At 48.0% G+C, this 16,511-nt stretch overlaps 1 protein-coding gene across 1 annotated transcript in view; it reads right to left on the reverse strand.

The window, feature by feature from the left end:
• Positions 1–16,511, reverse strand: part of mmd2a (monocyte to macrophage differentiation-associated 2a) — a 120,443-nt gene that overhangs the window by 11,190 nt on the left and 92,742 nt on the right. The window contains exon 5 of the mRNA XM_086002256.1: positions 3,175–3,276. Within this exon, the coding sequence (XP_085858382.1) occupies positions 3,175–3,276 (102 nt within the window). The remainder of the gene's footprint in view (positions 1–3,174; positions 3,277–16,511) is intronic.

Genomic DNA, 16,511 nt, shown 5'->3' on the forward strand with positions numbered 1-16,511 from the left:
GTCCAACAGCTTTATTTGAAATCACAAGCTTTCGGAGCGCTGCTCCTTCTTCAGGTGAAGTGGAGAAATGCATAAAGACACAGCTTATATAGTCAGAGAATCATGTCAGATGTTTACAGGTAACCTTTCCAACTGCCATTTATCACACCTCGGCAGAGAGATAATCACAGCAGTCAAAGGTGTGAATGGTGTCCAAACAGGTCAGTCAGGGAAACATTACATCAAAGAACAATGAGGTGGGGTCACAAGGGGTCAAATATTGCAGATGCTGGGGTCTGTATGAAAAACAAAGAAACAGACAAAAAACATTTTTTTTGGCTGGAAATCACAGCAGGTCCGGCCGCATCTGTGTAGAGAGAACAAGCCAATGTCGACTCGAGTCTGGATGACCCTGCGTCAGGTGGGGTTACATGTAGCGTGACATGAACCCAAGATCTCGGTTGAGGCTGTCCTCATGGGTGCGGAACTTGGCTATCAGTTTCTGCTCGACGATTTTGCATTGTCGTGTGTCTCGAAGGCCGCCTTGGAGAATGCTTACCCGAAGATCGGAGGCTGAATGTCCTTGACTGCTGAAGTGTTCCCCAACTGGGAGGGAACACTCCTGCCTGGTGATTGTTGCGCGGTGTCCGTTCATCCGTTGTCGCAGTGTCTGCATGGTCTCGCCGATGTACCATGCTCCGGGGATATGACGCTCGACTCGTCGATCGACAGTTCCGACGGGCCACAGCGAAAAATCGCATAGACCTCCTCAGAAGACAAACACGGGACACAACCAACAGAGTACCCTTCGTCGTCCAGTACTTCCCCGGAGTGGAGAAACTACGCCATGTTCTTCGCAGCCTTCAACATGTCATCGATGACGACGAACACCTCGCTAAGGCCATCCCCACGCCTCCACTACTCGCTTTCAAACAGCTGCCTAACCTCAAACAGACCATCGTTCGCAGCAAATTACCCAGCTTTCAGGAGAACAGCGACCACGACACCACACAACCCTGCCACAGCAACCTCTGCAAGACATGCCAGATCATCAACACAGATACCATCATCACACGTGAGGACACCACCCACCAGGTACATGGTACATACTCATGTGACTCAGCCAACGTTGTCTACCTCATACGTTGCAGGAAAGGATGCCCCGGAGCATGGTACATCGGCGAGACCATGCAGACACTGCGACAACGGATGAACGGACACCGCGCAACAATCACCAGGCAGGAGTGTTCCCTCCCAGTCGGGGAACACTTCAGCAGTCAAGGACATTCAGCCTCCGATCTTCGGGTAAGCATTCTCCAAGGCGGCCTTCGAGACACACGACAATGCAAAATCATCGAGCAGAAACTGATAGCCAAGTTCCGCACCCATGAGGACAGCCTCAACCGAGATCTTGGGTTCATGTCACGCTACATGTAACCCCACCTGACGCAGGGTCATCCAGACTCGAGTCGACATTGGCTTGTTCTCTCTACACAGATGCGGCCGGACCTGCTGTGATTTCCAGCCAAAAAAAATGTTTTTTGTCTGTTTCTTTGTTTTTCATACAGACCCCAGCATCTGCAATATTTGACCCCTTGTGACCCCACCTCATTGTTCTTTGATGTAATGTTTCCCTGACTGACCTGTTTGGACACCATTCACACCTTTGACTGCTGTGATTATCTCTCTGCCGAGGTGTGATAAATGGCAGTTGGAAAGGTTACCTGTAAACATCTGACATGATTCTCTGACTATATAAGCTGTGTCTTTATGCATTTCTCCACTTCACCTGAAGAAGGAGCAGCGCTCCGAAAGCTTGTGATTTCAAATAAAGCTGTTGGACTATAACCTGGTGTTGTGTGACTTCTTACATTTGTCCACCCCAGTCCAACTCCGGCATCTCCACACCTTGAATATAGAAGATTAAGGGGTGATCTAATGGAGGTGTTTAAGATGATTAAAGGATTTGATAGGTTAGATAGAGAGAAACTATTTCCTCTGGTGGGAGGGGGGGGGAAGTCCAGAACGAGGGGGCATAACCTTAAAATTAGAGTTAAGCCGTTCAAGGGGTGATGTCAGGAAGCACTTCTTCACACAAAGGGGAGTGGAAATCTGGAACTCTCGTTCTCAATAAGGTGTTGAGGCTGTGGGAGGGGGGCAATAGACAATTTCAAAACTGACATCGATAGATTTTGTTAGGCAAGGGTGTTGAGGGATATGGAACCAAGGCGGGAAGATGGAGTTAAGATACAGATCAGCCATGACCTAATTGAATGGTGGAACAGGCTCGAGGGGCTGAATGGCCTCCTCCTGTTCCTACGTCCTGCAGCTCACCCCGTGCCGGAGTTCAGGCTTGGGTGCCTGGTTCTAATAAAAGTGCCCGTCTGGTAAAATTCAGCATGAGTTTTCATCTCCTCTGTGTTCTGGGCAACTCTGACAGCTAGCATTTACTGACACCCATGTACGTAACTCCAGGAGAGGGTTGTCTACATTAGCAATGTTTCCTGATCCATTTTTATTTTTTCATATTCTCCCAGCCTTGTCATTCCAAACAGAAATTCAGGTCTTTGTGAAGTATTAAAATTCGGCTTGGCTGTAATATATATTAGAATTCTGAAATTTTAAAAGGAGCAAATTTTTTTTATTTTTAATTTCCCCTTCTTTGAATAGCCCACCCTTTACCCTCCCCACCAAGTGGAACCCGCACTACTTCCTGGTTAGGAAGGCAGGCTTGGAGATTGATAAATTTTTGTTAAATTAAGGGACAAAGGCGGGTATACGGAGTTCGGCCGCAGATCAGCCATGATCTCATTGAATGGCGGAACAGGCTCGAGGGTATAAATGGCCTCCTCCGGTTCCTACGTTCCAACGTTCTGTGCTAAGTGCTGTTCCTAGGCCAGCCTCTCGGGGGCACCGCAGACTAGGCCTTCAGTTTGTGCTGCTGGGAGGCACGGTTGCCGCTGCCAACCAGCTCTTCCTGAAGGCCTGGCTGAGAGTGGAAAATAGTGGTGTGTGGGCTGGGGCTGGGATCAATATCCCGCACACCACGGAATAGTGTGTTAGTGTAATAAAGCTGCATTGTTAGTGAGTTTTAACTAAAGAGGTAATAACTATAACACGGTTATAAGTACATACCAGCTCCTCCTCACTATGCCCTTCATTTCTGTTTCACTTTCAGTCAGTCTAGGTACTCACCGCTCATGAAACAGAAACACATAGACGGTCCCTACACAGGCCATTATCCATATCATCCAGCGCATGTGAGATGCCCAGGGGCCCAGCTCCCGCAGATTCAGCCTATGGAAGGGAACAGCAGCACATTAACTTGGTTCAGTTCAACATGGGGGGTGGGTGGGTGTAGTGGGCAAAGCCAGGGTCTTGTGAATGGGACAGATGCTTATTTCAGAGGCTGCTGTGATGCAGGTGTCACTCAGTCGGTTCTGAGCCGGTTAGGGGCGCGGGAGTTGTTCTTACGATGCTATGAGCCATGAGGGCAAAGTTCAAGTGACCCTGAACGCCAGGGTTGGAGTGCTGTCTTAAATTCTACGAGTGGTTATGGCATTGGGTCTGTCAACTCGGGGAAATATGATAAGGCAACATCTTTAGCAATGAGTATTTGACAGAGTGGCTGTATGTAGGAGGTGTGAGGGATGTTACCACCACTACCCCTTATCACCTTTGAGCGCCAGCTCTATCGATTTAAAATTGCCGGTATGAAAGTGAGGAGAGATGTTAGGAGCAATTTCTTTACGTATAGAGATGCCACAGCATAGAATGCGTTGCCACAGTGGTCAAGGCAGAGACCATTGCACCTTTTAAGGGAATGGTGCGTTAATATGTGAAGCAGAGGAGCTATGGGGAGAGCACAGAGTAGTGAGATTGCTCCAGCAAAGAGCTGGAACGCACCTGATGGGCCGAATGACCTCCTACTGTGTTGTAAACTTTATGGTCCTATGGTAGTCCTTTGCTGCCTGTCACACTTCAAAACACTGCCTGTTACTCACTGTCACTGAGCGTACACTATCCTTGTCTTGCTCCTCTTATTTGCAGTGGGCAAGTACATCAGATGGTGGCAGTATTGAGCCATGCTCACTGAGAAGATCCCAGGTCGCCCCTCTGGTATTCCCTGAGTTAGAGATCTCAGCCAGGGTAGTCAGTAGGAATGCTCTTATCACAATCCAGAGACTCCCCCCCCGCGCCCCCCCTCTGCTGGAAAGCACAAACTGGGACACGGAGCCAGGATGGGATTGGGCTCAACTACAATGCCTTCCATGGTCGAATAACCCACTGAAACTCGCCGTCCAGACCATCACATAAACAAATTGTCCTCTTAGATGGGGTTAGCAGAGGGCGGCCAACACTTGTAGACCTGTACCTCCAACATGAGTCAAGAACAGTGGGGAAAATCCTAATAAAACCTCTTGGAATGGGACAGTGGAGACAAAAACCCTGGAATCATTTAAGAAACACCCAAGGTGGATGGGTGGGGGGATTTTAACCTGGTCTGTCGGAAGAGCACCCCTATAAGGTAAGAGATAAACTTTCCTTAGTTGGGGCAGGAGGAGTAGGAGTGGTCCTCCGGGCCCCACAAGAAAAGTCTGGGCCTTTGCCACCTCCCCTCCTCTTCCCACCTGCCGAAACACCTCCCCCTTCCCTTCCACGTGACTTACCTGAGGACAAACGGGTCACCTACTGGCACCCAGCCAACGACCACTTTGCACCTGTATTGGGCGGTCAGGATGTAAACAAGGCTCAGGTGTTAAACTAGCCTGGACTTCACATCGACGACATGGGGGGAGTTCTAAAGCTCACTCCGCCCCCTGTCCACCCAAAACCCACTCCCAGTTAAACCGCAGCCACCACCACCCCCCCACCGCTGTGGTTGGGGCCGGATGACCTCCCTGGATGGGTAAGTTAGGTTGAATCAATTAGCCTTCCTCATCTGCACCAATCTTGTGATCCCATGACAAAAAAACTCATCCCCCGAAGCAATGAAATAAAAAACTGGACATGGCACAGAACTTTAAGAGCTGGCCGTTCCGCAAAGGAACCAACCAGAGATCAGGCCATCTTATGTAACGAGAAAGGATTCATTAGCAATCTTGTTGTACGAGGCCCCTTGGGTCGGAGCGATCATAATATGATCGAATTCTTCATTAAGATGGAGAATGAAGTAGTTGACTCAGAGACAAGGGTCCTCAATTTAAATAAAGGAAACTACGATGGTCTGAGGAGCGAGTTGGGTAGGATTGATTGGGGAATGTCACCCAAAGGGTTGACGGTGGATAGGCAATGGCAAGCATTCAAAGACCGAATGGATGAGCTACAGAATTTGTTCATCCCAGTTTGGCATAAAAATAAAACAAAAAGGATGACTCAACCGTGGCTAACAAGGGAAATTAGGGATAGCATAAGATCCAAGGAGAGGACATATAAATTGGCTAGAAAAAGCAATAATCCTGAGGATTGGGAGCAGTTTAGGAGTCAACAAAGGAAGACAAAGGGATTAATTAAGAAAGGGCAAATAGAATATGAGAGTAAGCTATCAGGGAACATAAAAACTGGCTGTAAAAGCTTTTATAGATATGTGAAGAGAAAAAGATTGGTGAAGTCAAGCGTAGGTCCCTTACAGTCAGAATCAGGGGAATTTATAATGGGAAACAAGGAAATGGCTGACCAACTAAATACATACTTTGGTTCTGTCTTCACAAAGGAGGACACAAATAACCTCCCAGAGATGCCGGGGAACATAGGGTCTGATGAAAGGGAGAAACTGAAAGAAATCAGTATTTGTAGGGAAATGGTGTTAGGAAAATTGATGGGACTGAAGGCCGATAAATCCCCAGGGCCTGATGGTCTACATCCCAGGGTACTTAAGGAGGTGGCCCTAGAGATAGTAGATGCATTGCTGGTCATCTTCCAGAACTCGATAGACTCTGGAACGGTACCCATGGATTGGAGGGTAGCTAATGTTACCCCACTATTCAAAAAAGGTGGTAGAGAAAAAGCGGGGAATTATAGACCGGTAAGCCTGACATCGGTAGTGGGGAAAATGCTAGAGTCTATTATAAAAGATGTAATAGCAGAGCACTTGGAAAGCAGTGACAGGATCGGACAAAGTCAACATGGATTTACAAAAGGTAAATCATACTTGACTGATCTACTGGAATTTTTTGAGGATGTAACTGGTAAAATAGATAAAGGAGAACCAGTGGATGTGGTGTATTTGGACTTTCAGAAGGCTTTCGATAAGGTCCCACATAAGAGATTAGCATGCAAAATTAAGGCACATGGGATTGGGGGCAAGGTATTGACTTGGATAGAGAACTGGTTGGCGGACAGAAAGCAAAGAGTTGGAATAAATGGGTCATTTTCCGAGTGGCAGGCAGTGACGAGTGGGGTACCGCAAGGATCGGTCCTAGGACCCCAGCTGTTCACAATATATATTAATGATCTGGATGAGGGAATTGGATGTAATATCTCCAAATTTGCAGATGACACAAAGCTGGGTGGGAGGGTAAGCTGTGAGGAGGATGTCGTGAAACTCCAGTACGATTTGGACAGGTTGGGTGATTGGGCAGAAACATGGCAAATGCACTATAATGTGGATAAATGTGAGGTTATCCACTTTGGTGGCAAAAACAGGAAGGCAGATTATTATTTGAATGGCAATAGATTGGGAGAAGGGGAAGTGCAAAGAGACCTGGGTGTTATTGTGCACCAGTCGCTGAAGGTAAGCATACAGGTGCAGCAGGCGGTTAAGAAGGCAAATGGTATGTTGGCCTTCGTAGCAAGAGGGTTCGAGTACAGGAACAAGGATGTCTTGCTACAGTTGTACAGGGCCTTGGTGAGACCGCACCTTGAGTATTGCGTGCAGTTTTGGTCACCTTACCTGAGGAAGGACGTTCTTGCCATGGAGGGAGTGCAGCGAAGATTCACCAGGCTGATACCTGGGATGGCAGGAATGACGTACGAGGAGAGATTGTGTCGATTGGGCTTATACTCACTGGAGTTTAGAAGATTGAGAGGGGATCTCATCGAAACCTATAAAATTCTGTCAGGTCTGGACAGACTAGATGCAGGAAGGATGTTTCTGATGGCCGGGGAGTCCAGAACCAGGGGTCATAGTCTAAGGATAAGTGGTGAGCCATTTAGGACTGAAATGAGGAGGAATTTCTTCACCCAGAGAGTGGTGAACCTGTGGAATTCTCTGCCACAGAGGGCAGTGGAGGCCAGTTCATTAAATATATTCAAGAAAGAGTTGGATATATTTCTTGAGGCTAAAGGGATCAAGGGATATGGGGAGAAGGCAGGGACAGGGTACTGAATTTGGATGATCAGCCATGACCTCATTGAATGGCGGAGCAGGCTCGAAGGGCCGAATGGCCTACTCCTGCTCCTATCTTCTATGTTTCTATGTTTCAAGCCTGCTGCCTGCTAAATTTAGCAAATTAATTCATAACCGCGTTTCCTAGGAGACCAGTTCGTACACTACTGCCGTCTGACTAACTCATTAAATCGGAGAAGAGGAGAAAGAATTCCTGCTGTAAATTCAGCGCAATCGTGAATTCAGCCTTAAACCCTTATTTAAATCAATTTGATTAATAAAGCATTCTTTTCGCTGGTGACTGTTCTTGGAGCTGTGGGTGTTCATCAAATTCACACATTTAAAACAAAAAATTCCCTTCTCAATAAATCACCAAATTCAGGCAACATTAAAAGTGGAAGAAAGGACTGAGAAGAACGACGATGCCTTTATGCATAAATCTGCCCTCACAATTCACTCCATCTGGTTCTTTAACTTGCTGTCCTAAAATGAAGCCATGTGATATTACTTAAGACAGTGGTGTGAAATTATTTTAACAGGGCGTGAACCCGGACTGGCTGTTTACTTTAAATAAGTTAATGCCTTACTGAAAGGGGTGGATCTTGACTCTGTGCGATAGTGTAAAAAGGGTGATAGTGAATCGGGAGCCCGCCTTACAACTCTCCCTATTTGTATTTCCGCTGACTTCCATGGACATAAACATGGGAAGAGATGTAAAACAGGCCGCCGACTCGCTATCACCCGTCTTACTCTATCGCACAAAGTCAAGCTCTGCCCCAAAGTATCAGACAGAAGAATCTCACACAAGTGCATTAAGCATATGCGGCATGGGGTCATTACTAGACCATTAACCCTTAGTCATCCACTAGTCCTGCCTGCTTGTTCAATGCTTTTTTCTACCCCCCACCAGCACATAGGATATATGGCACAGAAACAGGCCATTCGGCCCAACCAGTCCATGCCGGCGTTTATGCTCCACACGAGCCTCCTCCCGTCTTTCCTCATCTAACTCCATCAGCATAACCCTCTATTCCTCATAGGCTTGTCTAGCCTCCCCTTAAATGCATCTATACGATTCTCTTCAACCACTCCCTGTGGTAGCTGTAATGTATGTAATGTATATATACCTTAAGGGAGAGAACTACTTTTTACAGCTCCTGTATACTGTAGTACCGGCAGTGACCACACCTGTATATAAACCCTGAGTCGTGATCTGTACAGTAGTTCTAGAGTAACCCTCATTCAGTAAACACCTGTTGAATCGTTCCCTGCAGTCTGTTGTCTGATTATTGAAGGACACAACATTAAGATACACGGACATAACATTGGCGACGACGCAGATTCGAACCTACCTGCAACTCTGCATCACCTCCCAGGGATTCGCTCCTGGAGAACAGTGGAAGGAGGTCGAGTCCAGAAGCACGGGCGTCGACCACGGGCAACCGCCCAGTCATCCAGTGGAGATTTGAGCATCGCAGGGGAGGCTGTCGAGAGCCAGGCTTGGCTTTCCAGTCACGGTGGTCCAGCGAAACGGGCTGGCAACAGGTACTGCGCAGACCCTTCCCGGACAGCGGCGGGCTAGAGCCCGACCGAGCGGCACTGAAAAAGGCCGAGCAGCATCGACGGGGGAGAGAGAGAGGGCAGAGCGCACAGGGCGCAGCCGGTGTTCAGGACCGAGCGGCATCAATGGGGGAGAGAGACGAGAGAGAGCAGAGCGCAGCCGGTGTTCAAGGGCCGAGCAGCGTCAACGGGGGAGAGAGGCGCGCAGGAAAACGCGAGGCGCTGCCATTGCCATGAGGACCGCAGCGAGCGGCATTGGCAGCAGCGCAGGAGCAGCGCACGAAACCCACAGGGCGTCGCCATTTGCCACGAGGACCCCCGAGAGCGGCGTTGGCAGCAGCGCGGGAGACGCCATTTTAAGCCGCAGCGGGGAAGAAAGGAAAGCGCGGGAGACACCATTTTAAGCCAGTCTAACCACACCCAAAAATGCCGAAGAGTGGCAGTATCACAGCGTTCGACAATGAAGTCGAAGATTGGACGACATATGTCGAACACATAGAAGTATACTGCAAGGCGAATGAAGTGCCAGATGACAAGAAAGCGCTGGTATTGTTGAATTCAATGGGTGCAAAAATGTATGGCTTACTACGAAACCTAGTAACCCCAGAGAAGCCAGTAGAAAAGGATTTTGAAAACATAGTGTTAATCCTACAGGACCACTTAAACCCCACACCGCTGCTGATAGCAGAAAGATTTAAGTTTCACAAAAGGAACCAGCATAAAGATGAAAGTAATGCTGAGTATTTAACAGAACTGCGCAAGCTATCGAAACACTGCTAGTTTGGAACGGGACTAGCAGATACTTTAAGGGACAAGTTTGTGTGTGGGCTTCAAAGTGAAGGAACCCAGAAACGGCTTCTATCAGAAAAGGATCTTACGCTGGACAAGGCTTTCAGCATTGCAGTATCACACGAAGCAGCAGCACGGGCGCTGCAGAGATACAACGGAGACCGCAAGAATATGGCACAAATGAAATGTCATACAGAACAGTGAAGTGCTATCGCTGTGGCAGAACAACACACGACCATAATGATTGCTGGTTCAAGGACAAAGTGTGCAGACAGTGTGGAAAAGTAGGACACATAGCAAGAGTCTGCAGGTCGGGAAAGAAAACCAGCAGCAAGAAATCTCCACAGGAGAAGTACAAGAAGGTACATAAGGTGACGGAGAGTAGTTCAGACGAACAGAAGAGTGATACAGACTCCGGAAGCAAGGAGCTGGGTTGTCTGAAACTACATAATGTGATCAAAACGGAGGATCACCAAACTATCTGGGTCACGCTCAAGATAGCAGGAGTCCAGTGAAAATGGAATTGGACACAGGATCAGCCCTAACAGTCATAAACCGAAGGGACTACAAGCGGCTATTCTCACATATACCCTTGAGAGATACAAAGATTGTCTTGAAGACGTACACGGGGCAAAAAGTCTACCCCAAAGGAAAAATAAGGGTGAACGTTATATATAACGGCAAGGAAACACCAAAAATGGACCTATATGTATTGCCAGATGGAGGACCACCACTACTAGGACGTGAATGGATCCGGAAGATACAGCTAGATTGGCATTCCATACAAGCACTGACTGTAGATGCCAAAAAGGATGATGACGTCACACCTGGACGACTGTCAAAAATGCTAACTGACGCACAAGAAGTGTTCCAGCAGGGACTCGGAACACTAAAAGGCATAACAGCGATGATCAAAATAGAGGAAAATGCAAGCCCAAAGTTTTTTAAGGCCGGACTGGTACCTTATGCGATCCGCCCAGCCGTCGAAGCAGAGCTGGAAGGTTTGGAACTTTCAGGAGTACTGTCCAAAGTGGACTGGAGCGAGTGGGCTACACCCATCGTTCCTGTAATGAAGAGGTCGTTGAGTAATACGCCTGGGGAACCAAAGAAGGTTCGCATCTGTGGGGACTTTAAGGTGACAGTGAACCCAGTCCTTCACACTGTACAATATCCGCTTCCGCGGATTGAAGATATTTTCGCCTCGCTATCTGGAGGTAAACGCTTCACTAACATTGATCTGGCCCAGGCGTACCTGCAAATGGAGGTAGAAGAAGCCTCGAAACAGTACCTCACGATCAACACTCAAAGGTCTCTACCAATACAACCAGCTGGTGTTCGGGGTAGCATCAGCTCCGGCTATTTGGCAAAGGGCAATGGAACAAGTCCTGCAAGGGATTCCAGGGACCCAGTGTTATTTGGACGACATCCTGGTCACGGGCGAAAATGACAGTGATCACCTCGCCAACCTGGAGCAGGTGCTCACTAGATTGAAGGAATATGGGCTCCGAGCTAATCGCCACAAATGCAAGTTTTTCCAGAAGCAGATCTCGTATTGTGGCCACGTTATTGATAAAGAGGGGTTACATAAGTCCCCTGAAAAGATTGAGGCAGTAGTCAAGGCTCCAGCACCGGAACATGTGTCACAACTGAGGTCGTTCCTCGGGCTGGTGAACTACTACCATAAGTTCTTGCCGAATTTGTCTACCGTACTACACCCACTGAACACCCTACTGCAAACGGGGGTACCATGGAAGTGGAGTGATGAATGTAAACGAGCTTTCTAGAAGAGCAAAGCATTGATCACATCAAAAGAGGTGTTGGCTCATTTCAACCCAGCACTACCAATTCGGTTGGCGTGTAATGCATCACCCTATGGCATTGGAGCGGTGCTGTCGCACAAATTCCCGGACGGCTCGGAGAGGCCAGTATCCTTTGCGTCTCAGTCACTAACCTCAGCCGAGCGTAACTACGCCCAGATTGACAGGGAGGCCCTCAGCCTAGTGTGGGGAGTGAAAAAGTTCAATCACTATCTGCACGGGCAGAAGTTCACCTTGCTGACTGACCACCAACCACTTGTCTCCATCTTTAATCCAAAGAAGGGCGTTCCGGTGATGACTGCGCAACGGCTACAAAGATGGTCCCTTTTTCTAGGGGCGCACCAATATGAAATCGAGTATAAGGGCACGAAACAGCATGGAAACGCTGATGAGCTATCACGCCTCCCACTGCCTACTGCGGAGGAAGCACCAGCAGTGGATCCTGTCGAAATATTTCATTCGACTATAATTGAATGCTTGCCAATAACTAACGCTGGTATAGAGCAGGAGACCCGAAATGACCCGACACTGTCTCGGGTATATGATTTGACGGTGAAGGGATGGCCAGCACATGGCGACTCACTGTTGCCAGCATTCTCATCCAGAAGAGAACAGCTGTCAGTATGCCAGGGGACCTTGATGTGTGGATCCCGAGTGGTAATTCCACCCAAGTTAAGGGAGAGAGTGCTCAATGAGCTTCACGAAGGTCATCTGGGAGGGGTGAAAATGAAAAGCCTTGCTAGGGCTTATGTGTGGTGGTCGAGGATCGATCAGCAAATCGAGACCTGACAAAGAGCTGCTCAGGATGCCAGAAGGTCCAAAATGCACCACCACATGCCCCTCTACACCCATGGGAGTGGCCCTCATCTCCATGGCAACGGGTGCATATTGATTTTGCTGGTCCATTCATGGACTCAATGTTTTTAATAGCCGTGGATGCGCACTCGAAATGGCCTGAGGTGATCAAAATGTCCTCCACCACCACGGAGAAAACTATTGCAGTCCTACGGACCATTTTTGCCAGGAACGGCTTGCCAGAGCAGAGTTGCTCTGATAACGGACCACAGTTTGTGCCCGAAGAGTTTCGAAGATTTATGAAAAGGAATGGGGTAAGGCATTACACATCCGCCCCGTATCATCCAGCCACAAATGGATTGGCTGAGAGGTTCGTACAAACCTTTAAAAAAGCAGTAAAGGCCATGTGCGATGACGACATTCCACTGCAGCATAAGGTGGACAATTTCCTGTTAACCTACAGAAATGCGACACATGCAGTCACCAACCAGGCCCCGGCCATGATGTTCTTTAACCGAAGGTTGAGATCTCGTCTGGATTTGCTCAGACCAAATGTACGAAGAGATGTTGAGAGTAAGCAATTCCAGCACATCAATGAGAAGCCGACAAGGAGCTTCAATGTAGGGCAACCAGTCTTGGCCCGCGACTAACGAACAGAGAAATGGCAACCAGGAACGATATGCACACGGCAGGGGCCACTAATGTACACAGTGGATGTTGGGGAGAACATTGTGAGACGCCATGCTGACCAGATCCTAGAGTCACAGGAACGAGTCAACCCCATGTCTCGGCCATACGTACCTGGTGAGGAACCCGACGTACAGGTCGCATCTACCTCAGAAACAATAGCATTGGAAGCTGATGAATCAACTGACGACAGGGTGCTAGAATCGCCTCCGCACCAAGAGCGAGACACTCGGGAAAGGCGTTATCCAGAAAGGATCAGGAAGTCTCCCCAGAGACTGAATATATGAATGGACTATTTTCATATAACATTGTATATTAAAAATGTTAATTGTTAAATGAGTATTATGGTACTGTTAATCTAAAAGGGGAGGAATTGTAATGTATGTAATGTATATACACCTTAAGGGAGAGAACTACTTTTTACAGCTCCTGTATACTGTCGTACCGGCAGTGACCACACCTGTATATAAACCCTGAGTAGTGATCTGTACAGTTAGTTCTAGAGTAACCCTCATTCAGTAAACACCTGTTGAATCGTTCCCTGCAGTTTGTTGTCTGATTATTGAAGGACACAACATTAAGATACACGGACATAACAGTAGCGAGTTCCACATTCTCACCACTCTTTGGGTAAAGAAGTTTCTTCTGAATTCCCTACTGGATTTCATGGTGACTATCTTATATTGATGGTCTCTAGTTATGCTCTTCCCCACAAGTGGAAACACTCTCTCTGTATCCACTCTATGAAAATTTTTCATAATTTTAAAGACTTCTATTAGGTCACCCCTCAGCCTTCTTTTTTCAAGAGAAAAGAGAACCAGCCTGTTCATCCTTTCCTGATAGGTATACCCTCGCATTTCTGGTATCATCCTTGTAAATCTTCTCTGCACCCTCTCCAGTGCCTCTATATCACAGAATCACAGAAACCCCACAGTGCAGATAGAGGCCATTTCAGCCCATCGAGCCTGCACCGACACATATCCCACCCGACCCCCGTAACCCCTACACCAACACATATCCCACCCTATCCCCGTAACCCCACGTATTTAATCCCCCTAACACTAAGGGTCAATTTATCATAGCCAATCAACCTAACCCGCACATCTTTGGACTGTGGGAGGAAACCGGAGCACCCGGAGAAAACCCACGCAAACACGGGGTGAATGTGCAAACTCCACACAGACAGTCGACCGAAGCCTGGATTCGAACCCGGGTCCCTGGAACTGTGAGGCAACAGTGCTAACCACTATGCCACCGTGCTGCCTTTTTAGAATATGGCGACCAGAACTGCACGCAGTACTCCAAGTGTGGTCTAACCGAGGTTCGATACAGGTTTAGCATAGCTTCCTAACTTTTCAATTCTATCCCTCTAGAAATAAATCCTAGTGCTTGGTTTGCTTTTTTTTAATGGCCTTGCTGACCTGTGTCGCAACTTTTAGTGATTTGTGTACTTGTACTCCGAAATCCCTTCTCTTTCCCACTTGTTTCCATGACTCCAGGCCCCTGCTCTCTGACCCAAATAACCAGTCTTCACATCTGAATCCAGACAGCGAGTGACGGCAGTCAGTTTTAACCACCACAACCAAGCTTGATCCACTGCTCAGCTGGAGCAAGCGCACATGCACTTTTCCAGCAAGGGTTACTAGATAGCAATCAAGAGCGTGAACCAAAGTTGAATTGTTTCCCTCCCGTTCAAGCCCAGCTGCACTACTCAGGCCAACTGTACAACCCCCCGCCCCCACACCACCACTGTCCTGGCTGAGGTAAGTTAACTCAGTACAGTACAGGGGCTGAACACGGAACCTTCCTGGTCTTCAAGGCTCAGTACCACACCTCGCATTTGATTCATAGAAACATAGAAGATAGGAGCAGGAGTAGGCCATTCGGCCCCTCGAGCCTGCTCCTCCATTTAATGAGATCATGGCTGATCATCCAAATTCAGTACCCTGTCCCTGCCTTCTCCCCATATCCCTTGATCCCTTTAGACTTAAGAAATATAACTAACTCCTTCTTGAATATATTTAATGAATTGGCCTCAACTGCCTTCTTTGGTAGAGAATTCCATAGGTTCACCACTCTTTGGGTGAAGAAATTCCTCCTCATCTCTGTCCTAAATGGCTTACCCCTTATCCTTAGACTGTGACCCCTGGTTCTGGACTCCCCCGCCATCGGGAACATCCTTCCTGCATCTAGTCTGTCTAGTCCTGTTAGAATTTTATAAGTTTCAATGAGCTCCCCTCTCATTCTTCTAAACTCCAGCGAATATAAGCCCAATCGATCCAATCTCTCCTCTGGGAACCTGGTAGATGCACTTTTTCCATTCTGGGTTCACTAAGGCTCGATGCAGTGTACCTCTGAAGATAGAGTCCAAGTGGGCTGCCAGCTCTGGTTGGAGGTATTCCTGGAGGTATCGTCACATGACCGCCCCCCCGCCTCCGACTGCCCCCACGCTCCCGCCATTGGTTGCCCGACACAACTACCTGCACATTACATCACCAAATGGTGCCCGATTGGATGATTCTTGACTGTCAGTCAAACGGCCTTTCCCCGCCCCCACCCCATCTCCCAATATTTTTTATAACCAATAAATGAAAGCCTACAAAGCAAATTTAAAAAAACAAAAACACTTTTTTTAAAACGCCCAATAACTTTTTCTCCAGGGTTGTTGGAAGCAGCATCCAGGAGATTAATCTTTAATTCCTGGGGACTCCAGGGCAATCGTGGAGGGTTGGGAACAGTGTTCCTGCTAAGGCACGCACGGGCGCGGCTGCGCGATAATCCGAAAGGTCCCACGCAGACCGCTCACCGGCTTTTACATTGAAATAACCGCGCATGCGCAGAAATTTAAAGGGACCGCGCATTAAGAGAAACAGGCTGCGTAGAACAAAACGCAGCTTTACAGGGAACACTGGTTGGCAACCCTGAGTCCTAGGCATTCAAAGCCGCCATTTTCAACAGTATTTCAAGAGACTGTGGGACTTTGGGTGAATGGCAGCAACTAAAACCCTCAGGTAGTCACAGTGGTGAGAAAGACATTTCAACTGCTGTGCCTGTCATAAATCGCAACTTCTACAAGAAGTAACTCAGGAAGTACTACTGGACGGCCAGCTGAGGGCGCCGTCCGAGGAGTATAAATACTCGGGCGTGGGCCCAACTTGGCCAAAGACAATCTGGAAACAGGAAGCTAGTGACTACTAACTAGACCTCCATGTTTTGTTACAAGTCGATTAAAGCCTTGCTTTATGTTCAACCAAGTGCGTAGTGAGTCTTTATTACATCAGTGCCCGTCAAGGGGCTGTCAGCGTGTCACAGTCGACAGCACTGATACATCCGGATGAGCTGAACTACATGAGGGAAAGAGTCTGGGTGAAGAACAGAATTGGCAGGAGCCTGCAAGCCATTCAACATCACTAAAAAAAGAGATTATCCAGTCATTATCACATTGCTGTTTGCGGGAGCTTGCTGTGCGTAAATTGGCTGCCGCCAGTGACTACACTTCAAAAAAAGTACTTAATTGGCTGTAAAGTGCTTTGGGACGTCCGGTGATCGTGAACGGC

The sequence above is a fragment of the Somniosus microcephalus genome, chromosome 11 (assembly GCF_052327205.1).
Source record: "Somniosus microcephalus isolate GS21.2 chromosome 11, FLI_Smic_1.0, whole genome shotgun sequence".
Classification (NCBI taxonomy): Eukaryota; Metazoa; Chordata; class Chondrichthyes; order Squaliformes; family Somniosidae; genus Somniosus; species Somniosus microcephalus.